Here is a 23,913-nt window from a genome sequence, read left to right as displayed (position 1 = left end):
CAATCCCATCAAGGCGATCATCATTTCTTATTTCTAATTTCAACCCATATATTTTCACAAAATGATTCCCCAGAAATATCTTGACTAATTATAGTGGTAATCGAGGGAGTGAGAAGAGAAAGAGAAAAAAGTAAGGTTCATTGCTACCTGAGCTGATGATGTTTGGTAAGTTCTTACAAAGTTTGAAGTTTTTTTTGGAGCAGATATACATAATTGGCAGTGATGTATCAGACGGGCAAGTAATATGACTTGGGAGTTTACAACTGCTAAACTTAACTCAATATCAGAACAAATTCTGCAGTGCACTCAAAACAAAATCATCAAGTCTGTTTCATCCATCAAAAAATCTGAGTGTAACTATTTTTTATTAATCTACCAGCACAGAAAGCTAGTTGGTCTGTGGAGTTTGTACACCCTTCTCTCACCTCTTCACCATTTCCACCCAGTTGAAAACAACAAAAACTATTCAGCATTTTCAACCCACTAAAATATGCCAAGGCTTTCACATCTGGTTGTACTTGTAATGAAAATTATTCTGAATATTGCTCATCAAAATTGGTAAAAAAAAGTTTACAGAAAAAATATTAAAGTCTTTTTTGAAAAATTAATGTATCTTGTATTGATTATAGTCTTTTATTTTTAATTCAGTCACTTCTTTCAGATTACCAGTAATTAATGTAATTCAAATACCAAATTCTAACTTTGCTATGTTACTTACACCATCTATTTAAAATTGTTATATAATATACTTTTTTCACACAAGGAATAACCAAATTGACAATACCCTACATACAAAATAAAAGTCCTTGGAAATATACTTGCCGCCTTGTACCCCAGCCTTCCCTGACATTGTTTACCCAGTCACCTTGATACCATGAGCTCCCTTCTTGATTGAAGTATACAGTGCCCTGGAAAGCAAGATTGCAGCAATGTGCAAAAACAAATGTAAATCACAGATGTAGCAAAACCCGTCTTTCTTTTCTCTTCTGCTGAAATATGCTTCTAGCTGAGGGACACCCATTGGTTCTCTGATATACTTACAGAAGGGTCTCATTTCAAAGCTTGAGAAAAAACAAGTATATTGTGTTTTTTGTCAGATTTCTGTGCTTGGGCTGTCTATTTGCACACAAAGTATATACGGTCTTAGATAAAGAGTCTTTCCTTGACCTCTCTTTGATTTCAAGTTAGTGGTGACTATACTGAATGAAAGGAAAATGAGAGTTGTGGCCTACAGGTTAGACTGAAACCATCTAAGCCCATTTCACCACAGATTCTTAATACCATCAGATTGTGGACACTTTTATTCCCATCATTATGGGCTAGAATCAAACCCAATTTGCAGGGGTGGAAGCAGTAGTGTAATCCTATGGCATCCAGTCCTCTAATCATAGTTATTTATTGAAATTAAAAATCCTTCATTAAGTGAGGTCATTAAACTTGATAATATCAATAATAATAACAGGGTGGCACAGTGGCTTAGTGGTTAGCACTACAGCCTCACAATGGCAGGGACCGGGGTTCGATCCCAGCCTTGGGTGACTGTCCGTGTGGAGTTTGCACTTTCTCCTTGTGTCTGCGTGAGTTTCTCCTGGGTACTCTGGTTTTCTCCCACAGTCCAAAGATGTGCAGGTCAGGTGGATTGGCCATGCTAAATTGCCCATAGTGTTAGGTGCATTAGTGAGAGGGAAATGGGTCTGGGTGGGTTACTTTTTGGAGGGTCGGTGTGGACTTGCTAGCCTGAAGAGCCTGTTTCCACACTGTAGGAAATCTAATTCACCATTTAACTCAGAGATAAAGAGATTTTTTTTCTCTGAAAGTGTCTGGAACTCTTCCTCAAAAGGCAGTAGCAAACAGTAAAAAGTCTGCTCTTACCTTCCCATGTCTTTTGGCTTGGTGCCAGTCTCCTGTGTAAGAAATTAATTGGTCAGGACTTGTGAATATTCCTTCTCCATGACGTATTCCATTTACAACCTCACCAACATAGGTGCTGCCATCAGGCCATGTGTAGGTGCCATGGCCTGTAGGGGTATTCGTTGAAAAGTCTCCCTGTGGAATAGCATATTAATTAAGTTTAAGATATGACATCTTAATTATTCAGTACTGAGAGAATCATGGATACAAAGGGCAAGGAATATTTTATTTCAAATTATTTGTTTGCAACCAGTTTATCTTAATTTTAAGACTAAAGTAAAACATACATTTATATAAAGCCACTAATGACAGTGTCACATCCCACAATGTTGTACAATAAGGTAGTGCACTTGAAGTATAATCAGTATTGTAATTTAGAAAACACAAGGTCCCATAAACATCAGTATGATGGATAAAGATTGCTTTAATAATGTCAGTGGAAGGATAGATATTGGTTAGAGCACAGGAGAAGAATTCAGCTGCTCTTCATTGATATAGTGGTCACGGGCACATTTGCATCCACCTGAGATGGCAGTGCCTTTGATTAATGTTTCTGGAAAAAGGCACCTACAGAATTCCCAAAGAACTGTACTGGGAGTGGCAGCCTGGCGTGGAACGTGAATCCCCAGAGACAAGTATATTTCATTGGTTAAAACATCCTTAAGTCATGAAAGAATAAATATAAAGTCTCTTTTCCTTTAACAGTTCAAGAACTGTATTCTGTATCACACCAAAAAGATCTGATTATGATTTGATTGCACCAAAACCCAATCCTAAATTAAGAGCAACATAGTTTACATAAAGCAAGAAGATTCTGCAGCAATTAGTGTTGTATCTCACCTATACAAACATTTTCATCTCTTTGCCAATCTCATCATATCTCTATGTGCTGATCAATGTATTTCAAATCAGTTTGTAAAAGCTGAGAACACTAATGTGTCTTGATGTTTGCTTACTTCATATTTTGTTCCATCCTTCCACGTATAAGTGCCTCTACCATGCATAAGACCTTCAGAAAACATGCCCTGTGGAAAAACATGTAGTAAAATGCTTATAACTGGTCAATTGGTAATTCAGGCCTACAGTAATTCTAAAAATACATTTCATCAAAGCTTTCACCTTGCGCTCATTAGGGATGCTTTTGCAAGAAATAACAAAGCAATGTGAAAACAACATTTATTCTGAATGAAAGAGTCCTGACTGGTTAGTAAGTAGACTCTAATTAATAGAAGCTTTACTGTAGAAAGTCACCTGTTTGTGACAGTTAACATCCAAGTTTTGTTTTAAACTTTTAACCAGACAGGTTGAATCTGATTAGACAATGCACTAACTTGAGAAATGAACAGCGAATGGATGAAACCTATTTTGTTGATTTGAAACAGATGCAGTGCGAGTATTTGTTCTTTCTGTCTGCAAAGAACATAACCTCTACATTAATACATGTAGCTTCCGCAAATGTGTTAAACTACGAACCCAACAATCAAATTGTTTGCCAACATTATTCTTCTCCTGCTCAGGTTTCTTTAGGAAATGTTTTCCAATCACAGAATCATATCTGATATTGGCCATTGTGTCATCAGCTTTGCAAGCCCAGGGTGGGCTGGATATAGTCAGTGCTGAAAATGTGTTGCTGGGAAAGCGCAGCAGGTCAGGCAGCATCCAGGGAACAGGAGAATCGACTTTTCGGGCATAAGCCCTTCTTCAGGAATGAGGAAAGTTTGTCCAGCAGGCTAAGATAAAAGGTGGATATAGTCAGTACCATGTTGTGAACAGCAGGAGGGATAAGTTGTTTGATAGAATCACCAGTCTTTGGGACGTATGCCAAAATACCTAACATCATACCAGCACTGGAAATCACATATCACTTTACTCATTTATATAATAGGCAGAAAATGCTTTTGGTTTAACAGCAGGATCCTGTTAGTGGTGAATACCACTAATTGCTTCTGCATAGCAGCAGCATGAAGCAATGAGCTTCACCTAATGCTTAAACCTTTGAAATACCTTACCCTTCCAGGGCTACCTGAAGCAGATTGGGCAAAGGTGACAGCCTTAGGCCCTTTTGAGTTTGAACAATATACAGTGAGAAATTATCTGATAATGGTAGCCATTATCCTTGGCTGACGAGTCAAGAACTAATGATCATATCACTGAAATCTCAACTCACAGTGGGGTTGGGAATGGATGTGGGTGTGATTTGAAAAGCACATTGCAGGAAGAGGAAGTGATTTCTGTTGCCTCTAGGATGGGACGTAATTCCCAAAGAGACGTCCATTAGTCTCCTTGAGGAGTCTATAAATGAGTTGCAGAGGACAAAAAGAAATTTTCAACTGGCAAGTCCAAACACTCTGATGAATGTTTGTGCACCACTGCCAGATTCAATGCATGGCGAAGGTTATGACTATTTGATGAAAATTCTGAGAAACTGGGAGATGGTGTGCCCTACCACTGACTGCATCAAACGGTCATTTTTGTATGTGGTGAGGCTCCTGGGCCACAGAGGTGCTGCCTACTCTCTTCTTGGCAGCAGCAGGTCCTACTTGGAGTGCCATCTCTCTTTGGTGATTGTACTCTGTGGGTAGTTCCTGCCTTCTGGTACCACTCAGTGTCACTAACTGATTCCTGAACTCATCTTTCCTTAGAAGGAAAGATCAGTCAAACCTGTGAATGAGATGTACTGGTCTGACCTGTCTTGTACACTCCAAATGACTAGTATGCCCGATACATTCATCACAGATTTATAGTGGTGTTACTGTGCAGGAGACCAGTGAGGCTATCATGCCTACATCAGTATATTAAATAAGCATCATTACCTAGTGCCAATCTTCTGCTTTCTCTGTTACACCAAAAGATATAAGAGTAGAATTAGACCATTGGGCCCATTGAGTCTGCTCTACCATTTGATCATGGCTGATAAGTTTCACAAGTCCATTCTCCTGTCTTTTCCCTGTAACCCTAGATCTCCTTACTAATCAAGAACCTAACAACCTCTGCTTAAAGAAACTCAAAGACTTGGCTTCCACAGCCTGCTGTGGCAAGGAGTTCCACAATTCACCACCCTCTGACTGAAGAAATTCCTCCTCATATCAGTTCTAAAGGGTCATCTTTTCATTCTGTGGTTGTTCCCTCAGGTCCTAGTCTCTCATACTAGTGGAAACATCTTTTCCACATCCTCTCTATCCAGGCCTCTCAGTGTTATTTCAGTTTCAATGACATCATCCCTCATACTCTTAAACTCCATCAAGTACAAACCTAGAGTACTCAACCACACTACATATGACAAACCCTTCATTCTGGGATCATTCTTGTAAAACTTCTTTGGACCCCTGCAAAGCCAGTACATCCTTCCTTAGATATGGGGGTCAAAACTGCTCAAAATATTCTAAATGCAGCCTTTATACAGTCTCAGCAGCACATCCCTTGTATTCTAGCCCTCTCAAAATTAATGCTAATATTGCATTTGCTTTCCTAACTGCCAACTGAACTTGTGTGTTAACCTTAAAAACATCCAGAACTGGGATTTCTAAGTTCCTTTGTGTTTCAGATTTCTGAAGACTTTCTTCATTTAGATAATTGTCCACGCCTCTATTTTCTTTACCAAAGTGCATAACCTCACGCTTTCCCACATTGTATTCCATCTGCCACATCTTTGCCCATTCTCCTATCCATCTGAGCCCTTCTGCAGTTTCCCACTTCCTCGACACTACTTGTCCCTCTATGTATCTTTGTGTCATCTGCAAACTTAGCAATAATGTCCTTTGTCCAGAACATCAATGTATAATGTGAAAAGTTGTAGTTCCAACACTGGCCCCTGTGGAACTCCACTAGTCACTGGCTGCCATCCTGAAAATATCTTTATCCCCACTCTACCTTCTGCTAGTCAGCCAATCCTCTATTCATGCCTGTACGTTGCCCATAATACTGTAGGCTCTTTTTTAAACAGTCCTCCCCTTAGAATGTTCCTTGGAATGAATTACTTTTGTGCTTCCCGAATTATCCCCAGAAACTCCTGCCATTTCACTGACTTAACTGCTATGGTCCTTCCAATCAACTCTGCCCAGCCTTCCCTCTTCGTATCTTTGCAGTTACCTTTACTCAATTGTAAATTTATTACATTTGATTTCAGCTTCTCCATCTCAGACTGCAGGGTGAATTCTACTATATTATGGCCAATGCCTCCTAGGGGTTTATTCACCTTATGCTTCCTAATCAAGTTTGCTTCATTACACTTCATCAAATCCAGAACTGCCTTTTCCTTGGTGGATTATCACAAGCTGCTCCAAAATACCATCTTGTAGATATTCCACAAATTCCTTTTCTTGGGACACACTACTAACCCAATTTTCCCAGTACACCTCTATATTGAAGTCCTTATACCCTTGCAAAGCATTTTTTAATCCAAATAATCTCTAATGTCCTCTTGAATGACCGAATTGTTCCTGCCTCCAGGCATACTTCCAGGCAGTGTATTCAATGCCCTAACTACCTGCTTAGTGAAAAGGTTTTCTTTATTTCACGCTTGCTTCTTTTGCAGATCACTTTAAATCTAAACCCTCTTGTCTTTATTCCTTTTACATGCAGGTGCAGTTTCTCCATATCTTATCTACAACGTCCTCATGATTTTAAAAACCTTCATTAGTTTGCCACTTAGTCTTCTTCTCTCCATGGAGAACAGTTGCAAATTCTTCCATCTATCCTCATAACTGAAATTCCTCATCTCTGGAATTATTCTTATAAACCACTTCTGCACTCTCTCTGATGCATTCAGATCCTATAATGTGATGTCAGAACTGTACATAATACTCTAGCTGAGGTCTAACAGACTCTTATATTCTGGTTGTAAGTTTGCTCACTGAGCTGGAAGGTTCGTTTTCAGACATTTTGTCACCTTACTAGGTAACATAATCAGTGAGCCTCCAGTGAAGCACTGGTGCTATGACCTGCTTTCTAATTATGTGCTTAGGTTTCCTTGGGTTGTTGATGTCACTTCCTGTGATGTCATTTCCTATGGTGATGCCATTTCCTGTTTTTTTCTCAGAGGGTAGTAAATGGGGTCCAAGTTGATAGGTTTGTCGATAGAGTTCTGGTTGGAATGCCATGTTTCTAGGAATTCTTGTACATGTTTCTGTTTGGATTGTTAGGATAGATGTGTCGTACCAGTGGAAGTGGTGTCATGAACATCAACTAGCCACAAAAAGACATTATCACTAGTAACCTGACATGAAGGACACCACTTAGTTTGGCTGAGATGAGGAGAGATTTCTTCCCTCAAAGGATAGTGTGGAATTCAATACCCCAAAACAAATGAATACTAAATAAATGAGCATCTTACAGTTGAAACTAGTATACTCTTTAGAACAAAAGAATACTGGAATATGGAAATAGGACAGATAGGAGGAGTTGAAGTGATGTTTAGTTAACCTTACTGAATGGCAGAAGAGGTCAAAGAGCTCTATGGCCTACCCCTGCACCTACGCTTCAATGTTTGCCTGGACAGATAATGTATCTGCTATGGTGAAAAAACTAAAAGTTAAGAATCCTAAATCCTGTGCCCTAATCTAAGCATTTAACATTTTTGTAGATGATGCATGCACTTTCAGACAGCAGTTGATCCATGCACTGAAACTGAATTTTGGAGTCTTTAGTGTCTATTGATAGACAGCTCCAACTGCTTATTGTACAGAAATATTCATTTACATAAAGATTTGAGTATTTAAGGTAAATGTTTGTTTCTATAAGGGATTATTTGTGGCAACTTCAAGTATTAGATATATCTTGTAAGAAGAATTACAATTTTTTTATAGTGACTTAATTAAAACATTGATGATTTTATTTTCCATGAAGATACCTTCTGAGTTATTCCCATGCTAGAAAATAGGCTGTTTGCAAGTAGAGAGAAGGGCAAAGGGTGGTGGATGCAAGGAATGAGTTGGCATAGAGGGTAGAAAGGACATTGGTATAACTGGGAGAAATTTAGATATAAGGGCCCATGGAGGTGGGTAGATGGGCATAGATGGGGCATGGAGAGTGAGAGAGGGTAAGTAGGAGCACCATGTTATATTTGAATATTTATTTTTAAATTCTGAATGAAGTACTGGTGTTGCCCAGCATGACTTGGGATCTAGCACCCCCTTCAGCCTGCTACTACCCTTCCCCCAAAAAACTCTGAAGCCTAATTTTTGTAGCCATTTATAACATTTGGATTTGCAGAGAAGGAAGTTTCCACAGTTTTGTTTATCCAACCCGGGAATGAAAATTGGGTCCATACATCTTGGCTCCTTTGACCATATACCATTCCAAAAGAAAACTCTTCAGCAGTAAGAGAGTTCAAACTTCTTTTCTAAAGGTGAATGCTGAACAAAAAAAACTGTAAGCAGAATTCCACTCACTTGGTAAACATGGCCTCCTTGGAAATGGGCAGTTCCAACACCTTCGTAAAGACCTCGTATTGTCTCTCCCTCATAGCTTTAAAAGAAATGTTTAATTTTTATAAGGCAGAAATGTATTTGCTTATTTCATTTTAACTGATCAACAGAATTGTTTAATAACTTGCTTGTGAATATAATTTTGTAATTTCTCACTAAATTACATTATTTATAAATGCAATATTCATTTACACTCCCACTTTCATAACATTTCATAGCTTTCTTAAGGTCACATGAAAGCTTGAAAGATTTTTCTTTGAAAAAAATTAATGCAATTTCCGATGAGTTGGCTTAGAGCAATGTTTGTTAAGGAATTTGGTGTCTATTTATAAGTAATGCACTGAATGTGGAGGATCAAAAAGGGATTAGTCCTCCAGGACCAGCGGAAGTGTGCTATGTCATCAGACCTTGCCAGCCTGGTCTGAGATTGCCACTTGGTTTAGTGTAGAAAAAAATTCAAGAACTTTCTCTGATCTGGCAGGTAAGTGTTACCATCTTCTCTTGGTTACCTCACTCTATCTATTCTGTTTCTACCACTGCACTTACCACTCACCAAGGCTCAAAATCTATTCTCACTGTTGCATGCATTATCTTCCAGTTCCATCTTGCCCACCCAATCTCTCCACACCACTAACACTGTATGGTTTCTGAACTGCTTACTCATTCAATCAGGAGATTTCATCCAATTTTCACCCACCTGCACTATCACAAACAGCTGTGCCACACTCTGTCAACTGAAGCTTCTTTTTAAAGAACTGTAATGTTAAAAGATTAAGTTGTACTATCTCTCTGAACATTAATGTAATGTTAAAGGGTTAAACTGTACTGTCTTTGGGTGGGGGCAACGTTCATGCAGGAATGTGGATGACTCACACTTCATTTGGGCAGCCATTTACTACTACTCTCCTGCAATTATCAAATTAAACTCTCATTCGGTCCCTTCCATTCAGAAATGCTTTCATAACCATCCCCCGAACTAAGACATATCACATGTTCATTGTCTTCGGGAATCACGGAGTCAGGAAATTGTGTAATAATTCCCCAGGATTAGGGCATTTACATTGACATTATCTCTGAGGATGACCTCATCCTACCATTGTACCTGGGGTAACATGTAGTTATGGGGTGGGGGTGTGGGAGTGGCCAGGGTACCTGTAAGCATTACCAACTGACCTGTATAAAGAGGATATGTTTTCTTTGTTCAGGGACCTCATTTTGACATGACTTCGCACAACCAGTGAGGAATGTCAAAGGGGTCACCTAGCTTGTATGGGCTGTTTAAACTTTACTTGTTTGCAGAGGTTGGTGTGTGCGAATTGCATCTCATGTGTGAAACTTCAGGAAAAGAACCTAAAACAATGAGGATGGTAATGAGCAGTAATGGCCATTACTCAGATTCTCACTGCTCACTCATGATAATCTCATTGTGATATCTGGAAATCAGTTGGAAAATGTGACTTGATGCTCCTGACATTGAGAAAGGCCGTGCCTGCCAGTTATTTGGGGCCTAGGAAAAATTCTGCTTTCAGTCTTGGTAGCAATTAACAGTGCTATAAAGAAGCATTAAGACTGAAGACAGTTCTTGGCCTTGTCATCTCCGCAACTGGCCTGCCTTGAACCCAAGCTCATGGATTTGGGCATAAAACCAAAGAACAAAAAGGTAAATAGCAATGAGAGGATCATGGAAAATCATGAAAGCAGTGAAGACCAATAAACAGATTTGAAATTGTTTGGAATAGACTGAAAAAAACTTTCAGATCCACTTGATAGATCAGCAAATATGGGAAGCACAATTCATAAGATTTCAAAGCTTCAGGAATTAGGCACCAAATCAAACTCAGAACAGGTTAGCATACTTTTCTACTATATGGGGGAAAAAAATCAGATCATGTGCTACACTTATTTTACCTATTTATCGAATCAACTTGTTCAAAGATTTAACTACACATCTCTAGAACAGGTGGTCTTGAATCCAGGTCTTTCAGTTGAGGGGTACAGAGAATACCACTGTGCCACAAGAGGGCCCTAGATCACATGCTACATAGACAACAGATTGATGAGAAAGGAGAAAGTGAGGACTGCAGATGCTAAAGATCAGAGTTGAGAGTGTGGTGCTGGAAAAGCACAGCAGCATCTGAGGAGTAGAAGAATCAACGTTTCGGGTAAAAGCCCTTCATCATCCCTATCCTGATAAAGGACTTATGCCCAAAATGTCGATTCCACTGCTACTCGGATGCTGCCTGACCTGCTTTGCTTTTCCAGCACCATACCTTCAAGACTGGGCGGCACGGTGGCACAGTGGTTAGCACTGCTGCCTCACAGCGCCTGAGACCCGGGTTCAATTCCCGACTCAGGCGACTAACTGTGTGGAGTTTGCACATTCTCTCCGTGTCTGCGTGGGTTTCCTCCGGGTGCTCCGGTTTCCTCCCACAATCCAAAGATGTGCAGGTCAGGTGAATTGGCCATGCTAAATTGCCCGTAGTGTTAGGTAATGGGTAAATGTAGGGGTATGGGTGGGTTGCGCTTCGGCGGGTCGGTGTGGACTTGTTGGGCCGAAGGGCCTGTTTCCTCACTATAATGTAATGTAATCTAAAAATTGATGAGAAACCTATGTCTGACAACTGCCTAATAGCTTTTGATCATTATTTTACTCAAAAACAAATAGGACACAAGATCATGCTTCAGCAGCAGATACCAACTCCCAGGACAGTCTGTAGAAGTATAAGTATGTGATTAATGAAGCTAATCTGAACCATGCCACTATGGAAAGTTACAAGAGCTCATTTGCAAGACCTCTCATCTGAAAAGTATACCATATGTGAGAACATCAATTCAAAGTCATAGGCAATATATTGCTACAATATCTTCTCAGCCTTACACCAATAGTATATTCTTTGGAGATAAAGAGGTCATTTCTTGAAAACGTGCTACAGTATAAAGAATATAACAAGCACCAAACCAAATAATTTCTATGCTACATATATATTCATGCCTTGGAACAGAATCTTGAAGAATGGGTTAATACCAATAGTTTCTATTTATGGGAAATAAGCATCAGTGGATGAATGCCTTCACTCCTTTCTCGAAGAATTAACACTATTACTTTATCTAGACGCTAATAAAGTCATAGAGACGTACAGCACGGAAACAGACCCTTTGGTCCAACTTGTCCATGCTGACCAAATATCCTAACCTAATCTAGTCCCATTTGCCAGCACTTGGCCCATATTCCTCTAAACCCTTCCTATTCATATACCCATCCAGATGCCTTTTAAATGTTGTAATTCTACCAGTCTACACCAATTCCTCTGGCAGCTCATTGCATACATGTGAAAAAGTTGCTCCTTAGGTCCCTTTTACATCTTTCCCCTCTCACCCTAAACCTATGCTCTCTAGTTCTGGACCCACCCACCCCAAGGAAAAGACTTTGTCTATTATCCTATCCATGCCCCTCATGATTTTATGAACCTCTATAAAGGTCACCCCTCATCCTCCGACGCTCCAGGGAAAACAGCCCCAACCTATTCAGCCTCTCCCTATTGGTCAAATCCTCCAACCCTGGCAACATCCTTGTAAATTTTTTCTGAACCCTTTCAAGTTTCACAACATCCTTCCGATAGGAAGGAGACCAGAATTGTACGCAACATTCCACAACATGACTTCCCAGAATTGCCCACAACATGACCTCCAAACTCCTATTGAGGTCCTCACCCCCACCAATTTCTCCTTTGAGTCCTCCCACTTCCTTCAGACCAAAGGGGTAGCCATGGGCAATGCCTGCCTCGTCATCAGGTATGTCTATCTCCTGCAGCTACACCAGCATCATTCTCCACCTTTTCCTCTGCTACATTGATGACTGTATCAGTGATGCCTCGTGCTCCCATGAGGAGGGTGAACAGTTCATCAACTTCACAAACACCTTCCACCCCGACCTCAAGTTCACCTGGACCATCTCAGACCCACCCTCTGCTTCCTGGATCTCTCCATCTCCATGTCCGGTGACCGACTCAGCAGAGACATCTACTTCAAACCCACTGACTCCCACAGCAACCTGGACTACACCTCCTCCCACTCACCCCGCTCCCCTCCCCCCCACCCACCAAAATGCTATCCCTTATTCCCAATTCCTCCGCCACAACTGCTCCTAGGAGGACCAATTCCACTCCAGAACATCCCAGATGGCCTCCTTCTTCAAGGTCTGCAATTTCCCTTTCCACGTGGTCAACAATCCCCTCCAGGGCATTTCCTCCACTTGCTGCACCTCCACCCTTTAACACCACCCCTCCAATCGCAACAAGGACAGAGCCCCCTTGGTCTTCAACTTCCACCCCATCAACCTTCAGATCAACACATCATTCTCTGCCATTTCCACCACCTACAAACAGACCCCACCACCAGAGCTATATTTCCCTCTCCAAACCTATCTGCGTTCCGCAGAGGCCATTCCCTCTGTGACTTCCTTATTAGGTCCCCCCCCCCCCCCCCCAACCCACCCTCCACTTCCAGAACCTTCCCTTGCCACCGCAAGAGGTGTAAAACCTGCACCCACACTATCCCCCTCACTTCCATCCAAGGCCCCAAAGGTTCCTTCCACATCCAGCAGAGATTTCCTCCAGCTCCACAAATATCATCACCTACTGTGTATGTTGCTCTCGATGTGGTCTCCTATGCATTGGGAAGACAGGACACCAACTTGCAGAACATTTTAAAGAATATCTCTGGGACACATGCACTAAACAATCCAACCGTCCTGTAGCCGACTACTTCAACTCCCCCTCACACTCCACCTCTTCCACTGCCAAATTCTAGCCACCCGACGCCTTGAGGAAGAATGCCTCACCATCCACCTTGGGACCATCCAGCTATATGGGATCAATGTTGATTTTACCAATTTTCTCATCTCTCCTCCCCCCACCTTATCCCAGATTCAACTCTCCAACTTGACACCACCTTCTTGAACTGTCCTACCTGTCCATCTTCCTTCCCACCAATCTGCTCCACCCTCCACTCTGACCTATCACTATCATCTCCATCTTCACCTATCTATTGCATTCCCAGCTATCTTCACCCCAGCTCCACTCCCTCCTATTTATCTCTCAGCACCCTTGGGCCCTTCCACATTCCTGAGGAAGAGCTTCTGCTGAAACATCATATCTCCTGTTCTTCGGATGCTGTCTGATCGGCTGTGCTTTTCCAGTGCCACACTTTTTTGACTCTGATCTCCAGCATCTGCAGTCCTCACTTTCTCCCTCCCAACTCCTATACTCAGTGCTCTGGCAAATAAAGGAAAGCATACCAAACGCCTTCTTCACTATCCTATCTATCTCCGGATCTACTTTCAAGGAACTATGAAGCTGCACTCCAAGGTCTCTTTGTTCAGCAACACTCCCTAGGTCCTTACCATTAAGTGTATAAAACCTGCTCTGATTTGCTTTTCAAAAAAAAATGCAGCACCTCACATTTATCTAAAGTAAACTCCATCTGCCACTCCTCAGCCCTTGGCCCATCTGATCAAGATCCTGTTGTATTCTGAGGTAACTTTCTTCACTGTCCACTACACCTCCAATTTTGGTGTCATCCGCAAACTTACTAACTATATATTTTATGTTCACATCCAAATGATTTATATACATGACGAAAAGCAGTGGACCCAGCACAGATCCTTGTGGCACACCACTTGTCAAGGGCCTCCAGTCTGAAAAGCAAGCCTTCACCACCACTACTTTCTGTCATCTACCTTCAAGCTAATTCTGTATCCAAATGGTTAGTTCTCCCTGTATTCCACAAGATCCAACCTTGCTAACCAGTTTCCGATGTCAAACGAATTACTGAAGTCCTTATAGGTCACGTCTACCACTCTGGCCTCAATCCTCTTTGTTACTTCTTCAAAAATCTCAATTAAGTGAGACATGATTTCCCACACACAAAGCCATGCTGACTATCCTTGCCTTTCCAAATTAGTCCTTTCCAAGTTAGTCCTTGCCTTTCCAAATACATGTAAATCCCTCAGGATTCCCTCCAACAACTTGATGTCAGGCTCAGCAGTCTATACTTCCCTGGCATTTCCTTGCCACATTTCTTAAATAGTGGCACCACATTAGTCAACCTACAGTCTTCCGGCACCTTACCTGTGACTATTGATGATACAAATATCTCAGCAAGGGAGAAAGCATACAAGGATCACAAGGATCCTTGTGCCACAAGGATCTGTGCTGGGTCCACTGCTTTTCGTCATGTATATAAATCATTTGGATGTGAACATAAAATATATAGTTAGTAAGTTTGCGGATGACACCAAAATTGGAGGTGTATTGGATAGTGAAGAAAGTTACCTCAGAATACAACAGGATCTTGATCAGATGGGCCAAGGGCTGAGGAGTGGCAGATGGAGTTTAATTTAGATAAATGTGAGGTGCTGCATCTTTTTTGAAAAGCAAATCAGAGCAGGTCTTATACACTTAATGGTAAGGACCTAGGGAGTGTTGCTGAACAAAGAGACCTTGGAGTGCAGCTTCATAGTTCCTTGAAAGTACAGCCGGAGATAGATAGGATAGTGAAGAAGGCGTTTGGTATGCTTTCCCTAGCTTCTCACAGAGTTCTTGGGTACACCTGATCAGGTCCTGGGGATTTATCCACTTTTTATACATTTCAAGACATCCAGCACCTCCTCCTCTGTAATATGGACTTTTTTCAAGATGTCACCATCTATTTCCCAACATTCTACACCTTCCATGTCCTTCTCCACAGTAAACACTGATGCAAATACTCATTTAATATCTCCCCCATCTCCTTGAGGCTCCACACATGGGCTGCCTTGCTGATCTTTGAGGGGCTCTGTTCTATCCCTTGTTACCCTTTTGTCCTTAATGTATTTATAAAATCCCTTTGGATTCTTCTTAACCCTATTTGCCAAAGCTATCTCATATCCCCTTTCTGCCCCCTTGATTTCCCTCTTAAGTATATTGCTACTGCCTTTATACTCTAAGGATTAATTCAATCTCTCCTGTCTATACCTGACATATGCTTCCTTCTCTTTCTTAACCAAAACCTCAATTTCTCTCGTCATCCAGCATTCCCTACACCTACCAGTCTTGCCTTTCACCCTAACAGGAACATACTGTCTCTGGACTTTCGTTATCTCATTTCAGAAGGTTTTCCATTTTCCAGCCATCCCTTTACCTGCGAACATCTGCCCCCAAATAGCTTTTCAAAGTTCCTGCCTAATACACCAAAATTGGCATTCCTCCAATTTAGAACTTCAAGTTTTAGATCCGGTCTATCCTTGTCCATCACTATTTTAAAACTAATAGAATTATGATCGTTGGCCCCAAAGTGTTGCCCACTGACACCTCAATCTCCTGCCCCGTCTTATTTCCCAAGAGTAGGTCAGGTTTTGCACCTTCTCTCGTACATACATCCACATACTGAATCAGAAAATTTTCTTGTACACACTTAAATTCCTCTCCATCTAACCCCTTAACACCAAGGCAGTCCCAGTCTATGTATGGAAAGTTAAAATCCCCTACCATAACCACCCCATTACTCTTACAGATAACTGAAATCTGGTCACCCTGCTATAGAAAGGATATTATTAAATTGGAGAAGGTTCAGCAAAGATTTACCAGGATGCTGCTGGGAATGGAAGGTTTGAGTTACAAAGTTAGGCTGGGACATACTTTACTGCAGCATAGCAGGTTGGAAGATGACTTTATAGATGTTTATAAATTCATTAGGGATACAGGTAAGGTGAATAGCAAGTGCTTTTTTTCCCTAGGGTGGGCAAGTTAAAAAATATGCACCCTAGTTTTGAAGGTGAGAGGAGAAAGATTTAAAAAAAGGACACAGAATGGTTCTTATGTGGAATGAACTGCCAGAAGATGTGGTAGATGAAGATACAGTTACAATGTTTAAAAGACACTTAGATTGATACATGATTAGGAAAGGTTTGGAGGGATATGGACCAAATGCAGTCAAGTGGGAGTAGTTTCATTTGGGAACATGGTTGGCGTGGACTAGTTGGACTGAAGCATTCTGTTTCCATGCTGTATGACTCTGTTACTCTACAAGTGTTCTCCTTTATTCCAAGGGAATTGGATAGGAATGAGAATGAGGGAAGAGAAGGAGACAGATTCCTCAGTTTATCCCCACAGTTAAAGTCATAGAGTCATAGAGACGTACAGCAGCAATCCACTGCAAATCCCATTCTATACTCTGTCAGATACCACTGCAAGTTGTTACCATGGGAAACCTAAAACGCCATGACAACAACTGCAATTAAGAGCACAAATAATTATAGAATCATAGATCATTGAATGCAGGAGGCCATTCAGCAAATAGCATTTGCTATTTCAAAGAGCAATCAGTTAGTCCATCTCCCCTGATCTTTTCCCATATTCCTGTAATTTTTAAAAAATCCCTGTTGAAGTTTCAACACATAAAACTATGATGCATTACATGTAAACATGAAAAGATTAAATAAATGATTCAGGACTGTATCAATTTCATAATATTCATCAACACATAAGTTTCTTGAGGATTCTGCTACAAATACAGAGCAAAAGAACTGAAGGGGTGCAAAAGACCCATCTTCAAGGGCAGTTCCAAAACAAGGTATTCTAAAAACCAGTACCATAGGGGAATAAAACCAGGTTCTGGTGAATTTCCACAGCAGCAGAACTTACTCAATCCAGCAGAACTGATCAGCTAGCTATTGATTTTATCAAGTCTCTATTTGTACTCGAGTGCAGTCCTTGAGGTAGCCACATTTGCTGACAAAACAATCAGGGTTGCACTTAACATTACAACAGCCTGCATTTGGACTGTGTATTTTACAGAGAAAAATGTCTCAAGATGTTGTACAGAAATGCAATCGGGCAATGTTTGACAGCAAACTAAAGAGGGAGATATGAGAAAATTTGACTGAAAGCTTGTTTAAAGCAGCAAGCTTTAAGAGGGGCTTAAGAGACAAGAGAGAAAATTTAACTGGCAGTGAAACAAATGGATCTTCAAAAAGGTGCTAAGGGAACACAAACTCCTTTCTGACTCTGCTCCTTTATGTTTGTTTCATTGCATTCCTTAATTCCATATTGTAAAATTGATAGCCAGCCAAATGTCTGTCAGCTTTCATGGCTAATTCATACCATTGTTCTTGCAGGACTCTAGTAAATGAATCAAAAACAAACAAGGATCCTGGATTTGATCGATCTTCAACTACGATGGAACTTTTTTGGCCGTATAAATAGAGCCTTTATCAACCCATTGCAATGTCATTGGTACATGAGGAATGCCTGCACACCACCCCTTAACTTACATGAGCACTGCCTAATATGACCAATCACATGAGGTATATCAGCCTGCAGAATGATGCAAATATACCCAAGCCAGAGAAGTTGATCCCAAAAATGGGGAGTAAGGGTTAAAAATTAAAAATGGCATATTACAGTGGACCCCTTCATAAGGGAGCCAAAGTCAGTAGTGAAAGATTTTGTGTGGGGATGGGTGGTCTGCATAAGGTCAGCAAATGGATCTGAGCATATGAGGTATAGTTAGTAAGTTTGCAGATGACACCAAAATTGGTGGTGTAGTGGACAGCGAAGAAAGTTACCTCAGATTACAACAGGATTTTGATCAGATGGGCCAATAGGCTGAGGAGTAGTGTTTAATTCAGATAAATGCGAGGTGCTGCATTTTGGGAAAGCAAATCTTAGCAGGACTTATACACTTAATGGTAAGGTCCTAGGGAGTGTTGCTGAACAAAGAGACCTTGGGAGTGCAGGTTCATAGCTCCTTGAAAGTGGAGTTGCAGGTAGATAAGATAGTGAAGAAGGTTTTTGGTATGCTTTCCTTTATTGGTCAGAATATTGAGTACAAGAGTTGGGAGGTCATGTTGTGGCTGCACAGGACATTGGTTAGGCCACTGCTGGAATATGGATCAGTGGTGCTGGAAGAGCACAGCAATTCAGGCAGCATCCGAGGACAGGCAAAATCGACGTTTCGGGCAAAAGCCCTTCATCAGGAATAAAGGCAGAGAGCCTGAAGCTTGGAGAGATAAGCTAGAGGAGGGTGGGGGTGGGGAGAGAGTGGCATAGAGTACAATAAGTCAGTGGGGAAGGCGATGAAGGTGATAGGTCAGGGAGGAGAGGGTGGAGTGGATAGGTGGAAAAGGAGCTGGGCAGGTCGGACAACTCCGGACAGGTCAGGGGATCGAGTTGCGGGAGGTTAGAAGCTAGGATGAGGTGGGGGAAGGGGAAATGAGGAAACTGTTGAAATCCACATTGATGCCCTGGGGTTGAAGTGTTCCGAGGCGGAAGATGAGGCGTTCTTCCTCCAGGCGTCTGGTGGTGAGGGAGCAGCGGTGAAGGAGGCCCAGCACCTCCATATCCTCGGCAGAGTGGGAGGGGGAGTTGAAATGTTGAGCCACTGGGCGATTTGGTTGATTGGTGCGGGTGTCTCGGAGATGTTCCCTAAAGCACTCTGCTAGGAGACGCCCAGTCTCCCCAATGTAGAGGAGACCGCATCGGGAGCAACGGATACAATAGATGATATTAGTGGATGTGCAGGTAAAACTTTGATGGATGTGGAAAGCTCCTTTGGGGCCTTGGATAGAGGTGAGTGAGGAGGTGAGGGAGGAGGTGTGGGCGCAGGTTTTACAGTTCCTGCGGTGGCAGGGGAAAGTGCCAGGATGGGAGGGACCTAAGGGGCAATGTTTTCACACAGAGGGTGATACATGCATGGAATGAGCTGCCAGAGGAAGTGGTGGAGGCTAGTACAATCGCAACATTTAAAAGGCATTTGGATGCGTATATGAATGGGAAGGGTTTGGAGGGATATGGGCTAGGTGCTGGCAGGTGGAACTAGATTAGGTTGGGATATCTGGTCGGCATGGACGGGTTGGATCGAAGGGTCTGTTTCCATGCTGTACATCTCTATGACTCCAAGTGCCTGAGCTATTCTATGGAAATCCAGAGAAGAAGGAACAGCCCAACTTTCCCATGAATTCTTACAGTTATATCAATGCAATCAGTGAGCACTGCTGATCTAATAGAAGCTAGCAGAGAAAAAAAAGCTTACAAACTTTACCTCAGCTATTTTTATACCTTGTCATAGACTTTCCTGACCCATCTATTAATTCAAATGAATCAAGTCAAAGATTTGGAAAGAGATGGGAGTGATAAGGAAAAAATGTGCATTAAATATTGTAAAAAAAAGTAATCTGGGCAACTCATTTGTGAATGTATATAAATATTAATCAATATTTAAGGTGGGAGAAAAAAGCTTGGGGGGGGGGTTTCTGTAAGGGCTTGAGCAAACTTGTGACGATGTCATTGGCTCTTCTTCATTAGATGTGAAATGTAGGCAAAGTTGGGGGTTGGGGGGGGGGCGGAAACGAAGAGAAACACTATGAGAGCTAGGTAGAAATTTGAAGTCCACCCATATGCATTTTGAAATACTTGTAGAAAAATAAGGAACTAGACCACCTACCATTAGATAGAAGAATTTATGGAATACTCTTTTTATCTTGTATCAGAATAGCCTTTCTATCCTGGATACCATGTATTATAATATTTATTTATATGTAACAATGTTATAAACTAAGTCTGAAGACTGTTCATGACTTTGTCTTCTCTTTGACCAAACTCATGAATATGGGCACTACACCACCAAAAGAGACAGATTTAGAATTCAGGTTAAGATTTGGGTTAGCAGAATAGGTTAAATTTGGTTAGTCCTTAAACTTAGAACAGGAGTGAAGATTTGATTTAGCAGTAGGGTGCAAGTTCAATTCTGGATCAGAGACTGGAAGTGAAGGTTATGGTTTCTCGCTAGTACGTCAGTATTTGGCTAATATAAGAGTAGAGATGAGGCTTGTTTAGAATGAGCTACTGGTCGAGACGTCAAACACCATTTGGGGCCGCACCTCTCTATTATTAATTTGGTCAGAATAGGCTCCTCATAGTAAACCGCCGAGATCTCCATCGGCTGGCCATGGCGCTCGGAGCTCTCGGACATGTCTGGAGTGGTTTCATCCTGATGTTCCGCCACCATCCGACACATCAGATTCCCTTCCGAATGGACCGGCTCCGCCTCTGACAGGGCCTCCTCTACCAAATCGGAGGATTTCCCCTTCGTTAGTTTCTCTTTGTCCTTTTCTTTCTCTTTTTCCTTCTCCTCCTTCCCTTTCTTCTTCTTCTTGTCTGCTCCTTTCACCATCTTGGCGTCGTCCCTAACAACGTGGCTCCGCGGTTACCCAGGCGACGGCATGCGCACTCACGAACTACAGCTCCCCACAAGATTCAAAACAAATGCGCCGATATGCACTTTACAATTCAAAACATATCTGGTGCATTGGCATCTGTTGCGCACCCTGCAGGCCACATTCATTTGGTGCACGAATGTGTTTTATCTTCCCATATCCGAAATTATTTTCCTTACATTTTATAGACTTAGAGGTCTACAGCCCAGAAGACCTTCGGCCCATCCAGTCTGCACCAATCAAAAACAATGAACTATTCTATTTTCCAACACTTGACCCATGACATGTACCCTGTATACCTTTCTATTTGCATGCCAACATCTAAACATTTATTACGTTATGAGGGTTACTGCCTCTTACACTTACCCCTACAGGCTATGAGTTCGAGATTCCTCCCTTCCTCTGGTTGAAAACATTTTTTCCCTCACATCCCCTTTACCTTTAGTTTACACCCCTTACTCATTGATTCCTCCACTAATAGGTCTGCTCTATCCATGCCCCTCAATTTTATACGTCTCAATCATGTTCCCTTTCAGTGTCCCGGTCCAAGGAAAATAACCCTGTCTATCCAATCTCTCTTCATAACTAAAACTGTCCAGTCCAGGCAACATCCTGGTAAACCTCCTCTGCACCCCCCCCCCCCCCCCCCCATCGCAATCAAATCCATCGTATGATGTGGATTCCAGAACTGCACACAGTATTCTAGCTTGGCCTAACCAACATTTTATCCAGCAGAAAATCCATGCTCTAACCCTCAGCTAACAAAGCCAAGTATACCACATGCCTTCATAACCACTTTATCCACCTGACCTGTTACCTTAACAGGTAGGATATGCACACCTAAGTCTCTGATCCTTGGTGTTTTCCATGGTTCTACCATTCATTGTGTATTCCTTTGCCATATTTGTCCTGCCTGAATGCATCATCTCTCACTTATCCAAACTGAATTCCATTTACTACAGATCAGCCCATCTGACTAGCTTGTCTATATCTTTCTGTAATCCAAGGCTATCCTCCTCACTTTTATCCCACCACTCTTCAAAAATGAGTTAAGGGGATCCTTTACATCCAACTGAAAAAGATGTTGGGGCCTTCCTTTAATGTCTCATTTGAAAGACAGTACCTCCAGCAGCGCAGCATTCCTCCGGTACTGCAATGCAGCATTTGCCTAGAATGTTTTGCTCAATGCTTTGCTGTGGAATTTGAACCCACAACCTTATGATTCAGTCAAGAGAGCCACAAACTGAGTCCAGTTGATGATTCATTATTACAGCCTATCTGCAAGGTTTTACACTCAGAGAGAGACACAGGCGGACAAACCAGTTCAAATATGTTGTTCCTAATATTCTGCAGATTGAAATATGTTTAAACAATTAGTTCAAAGAAAGCAATGGCTTCATGAGATTATCTTGCTCCAGAAATGCAGATTTGTGAGGCATTGAGGAATGAAGAATTCTTTGGCATACAAAAGTCACATTCCCAGACACAGATACAATAAACAAATTACTTTGTTAACAGGGATATATAGTGATTTTTTTAATAATAGATGGAAATCAATTTAAATTCACTGAAGTAAATTCCACAACTAAAATATTGATTAAAATTGCAGGTAAGCTCACACAGAATTCTAGAAAGATGGCATTTACAACAGCTTTGATTATTATATTTTAAAATGAAAGCTTTTCAAGAAATATACGTTCTATGAGTATAGTTTAATATACATGGGATGAATATAGCCATTCATTCCACCGATATCATGTCTAAATTTGCTAGATGTCTCATGGTCGGCCGCCCATGTGGGCAGTTCCAGGGATGCTCTATTTCACCCATGTGTGTAACCAATTTCTTCATCTCACTGATATGAAGCGCAGTCCCAATCATTACCTGGAGGTGGAAAAAAAAGTTGCATAACATAAGACACAACAGTACTGCCTTCAACCTGCTTCAGTTTATGCCAGGGGTTCCTGCAATATCTCATTCTTCTGCTTATTCCTTTATAGAAAGCCAAAAAAATGAGTGCTGATAAGACTATTATGCTACTGGGGACATCACAATTCATTCTGCTCCTGACCTCTTTACCTACCATGCTTTCCAAAAGAAATCATTAAATAACAATCATAAAAAGCTTAGATAATTCATTCCTTGCCTAGTTAAAAAGAATTTAACTCCATTGTAGTTCATCAACTGAACTAGAGCAGTCAAAGCTGAGCCATTTTCCATGGCTGAATATAATGGCATATGGCCGATGCGGTCTAATTAACTGTGAGAGTTGGGTAAAAATTTAAGGGAGACATCAATAGCTACATGTAGCTATAAAGGCCATTCAGTAAGGAAAGCACAGCCCAATATGCACAGAACTGAATTTCTGAGCATTGGGAAAGAATTTATTGGGATAAGTAGCTCTTCTAATGATTCAAAACTCTTCATAAAAAGATTTGAACTTCAAGCATTGGTCAGATGTAACTCAAGGTTATACTGTAAGGAGTTTACTTCAGAATCCTAAGGGCCATTTTTCCATGAAATCAACAGTACTACTCTGCAGGGGAAAATAATTGCAAGGCAAAAGCTTCTATTAAACCAAGAGGACAAATGTTATTTAATAGGGGCACAAATATAATGATTCCTTTCTCTTAGGTGCTCAATTTCTTTTAAGATTTATAAGACAATTTCATGGTCCATAACGCAATAAATTAGTGATGATCATTAAATGCACTTTGTTAGGAATGCTTTGAGGAACACTTACCGACTTTCTACAAGCCCTGGAAGCAAACATCTGCCTGACTCTGGATGGTCGACACATCACCCCAGGCATGTCACTCAGCATGAAAATCAGCTCATCGATATCCTGAGGACCAAATGTCCAGTTCTTGCTCATTGGCAAGGAAACCAGCTTTACTCTATCAGTGGGTGCAGCTTTATTGAAAAACACCAAGGACAAAACAAAAACATATTCTGTAAACAGGTATTGAACAGTTACTGACCTCAACTTAATTTTCTTCAAGAATATTTATGTCCGGTGTTTTAACTACAAGGAGATAAACCAACCTTCCTCGTTTATCATAAAATCAAACCCATTCTTTCTGAATATGTCCAGGTTTTCCATCAGTACAGTTTCATTCACTGCAGTTAAATGAAGATTCTGGGGTCTAGAAGTTAAAAACAATATTTAACTATATGAAGAGAGAAGAATATATTGTTTAAATAAAAGATCAAGTCCAACTTAAATTCTACTTTCAGAATTCATCTGTAACACAGGATGACAGAAATGCTTATAGACTGTGGACAACAAAAGACATTTATGGGCAATTAACCCCACAGACTAAA

The 23,913-nt window shown here is 41.2% G+C and overlaps 2 protein-coding genes across 4 annotated transcripts in view; both read right to left on the bottom strand.

Moving 5' to 3' along the window:
* rsph10b (radial spoke head 10 homolog B) overlaps positions 1-21,731 on the bottom strand; it is an 84,978-nt gene extending 63,247 nt beyond the window's left edge. The window contains exons 1-5 of one of the 2 annotated variants that reach the window (XM_087997904.1): positions 21,713-21,731; positions 8,301-8,376; positions 2,868-2,936; positions 1,873-2,046; positions 823-908 (exon numbers count right to left, since the gene is read on the bottom strand). In XM_087997904.1, coding sequence (XP_087854030.1) covers positions 823-908; positions 1,873-2,046; positions 2,868-2,936; positions 8,301-8,376; positions 21,713-21,729 — 422 coding nt within the window. In that variant the 5' untranslated portion in view covers positions 21,730-21,731. Of the gene's footprint in view, positions 1-822; positions 909-1,872; positions 2,047-2,867; positions 2,937-8,300; positions 8,377-20,253; positions 20,547-21,712 lie in introns of those variants that run through there. The other variant, XM_043711371.2, reaches the window with a different exon arrangement.
* Positions 21,732-21,843: 112 nt separating this feature from the next.
* Positions 21,844-23,913, bottom strand: part of pms2 (PMS1 homolog 2, mismatch repair system component) — a 37,695-nt gene continuing 35,625 nt past the window's right edge. For both annotated transcript variants that reach the window (XM_043711374.2, XM_043711373.2), the window contains 3 exons: positions 23,635-23,735; positions 23,333-23,502; positions 21,844-22,473 (listed from right to left, as the gene is read on the bottom strand). In XM_043711374.2, the coding sequence (XP_043567309.2) occupies positions 22,330-22,473; positions 23,333-23,502; positions 23,635-23,735 (415 nt within the window). In that variant the 3' untranslated portion in view covers positions 21,844-22,329. The remainder of the gene's footprint in view (positions 22,474-23,332; positions 23,503-23,634; positions 23,736-23,913) is intronic.

Source organism: Chiloscyllium plagiosum, unplaced genomic scaffold, assembly GCF_037043375.1.
Source record: "Chiloscyllium plagiosum isolate Xiang-an unplaced genomic scaffold, Cpla_swu_hap1 HiC_scaffold_20, whole genome shotgun sequence".
Classification (NCBI taxonomy): Eukaryota; Metazoa; Chordata; class Chondrichthyes; order Orectolobiformes; family Hemiscylliidae; genus Chiloscyllium; species Chiloscyllium plagiosum.
This window is presented reverse-complemented; position numbering and strand designations above follow the sequence as displayed.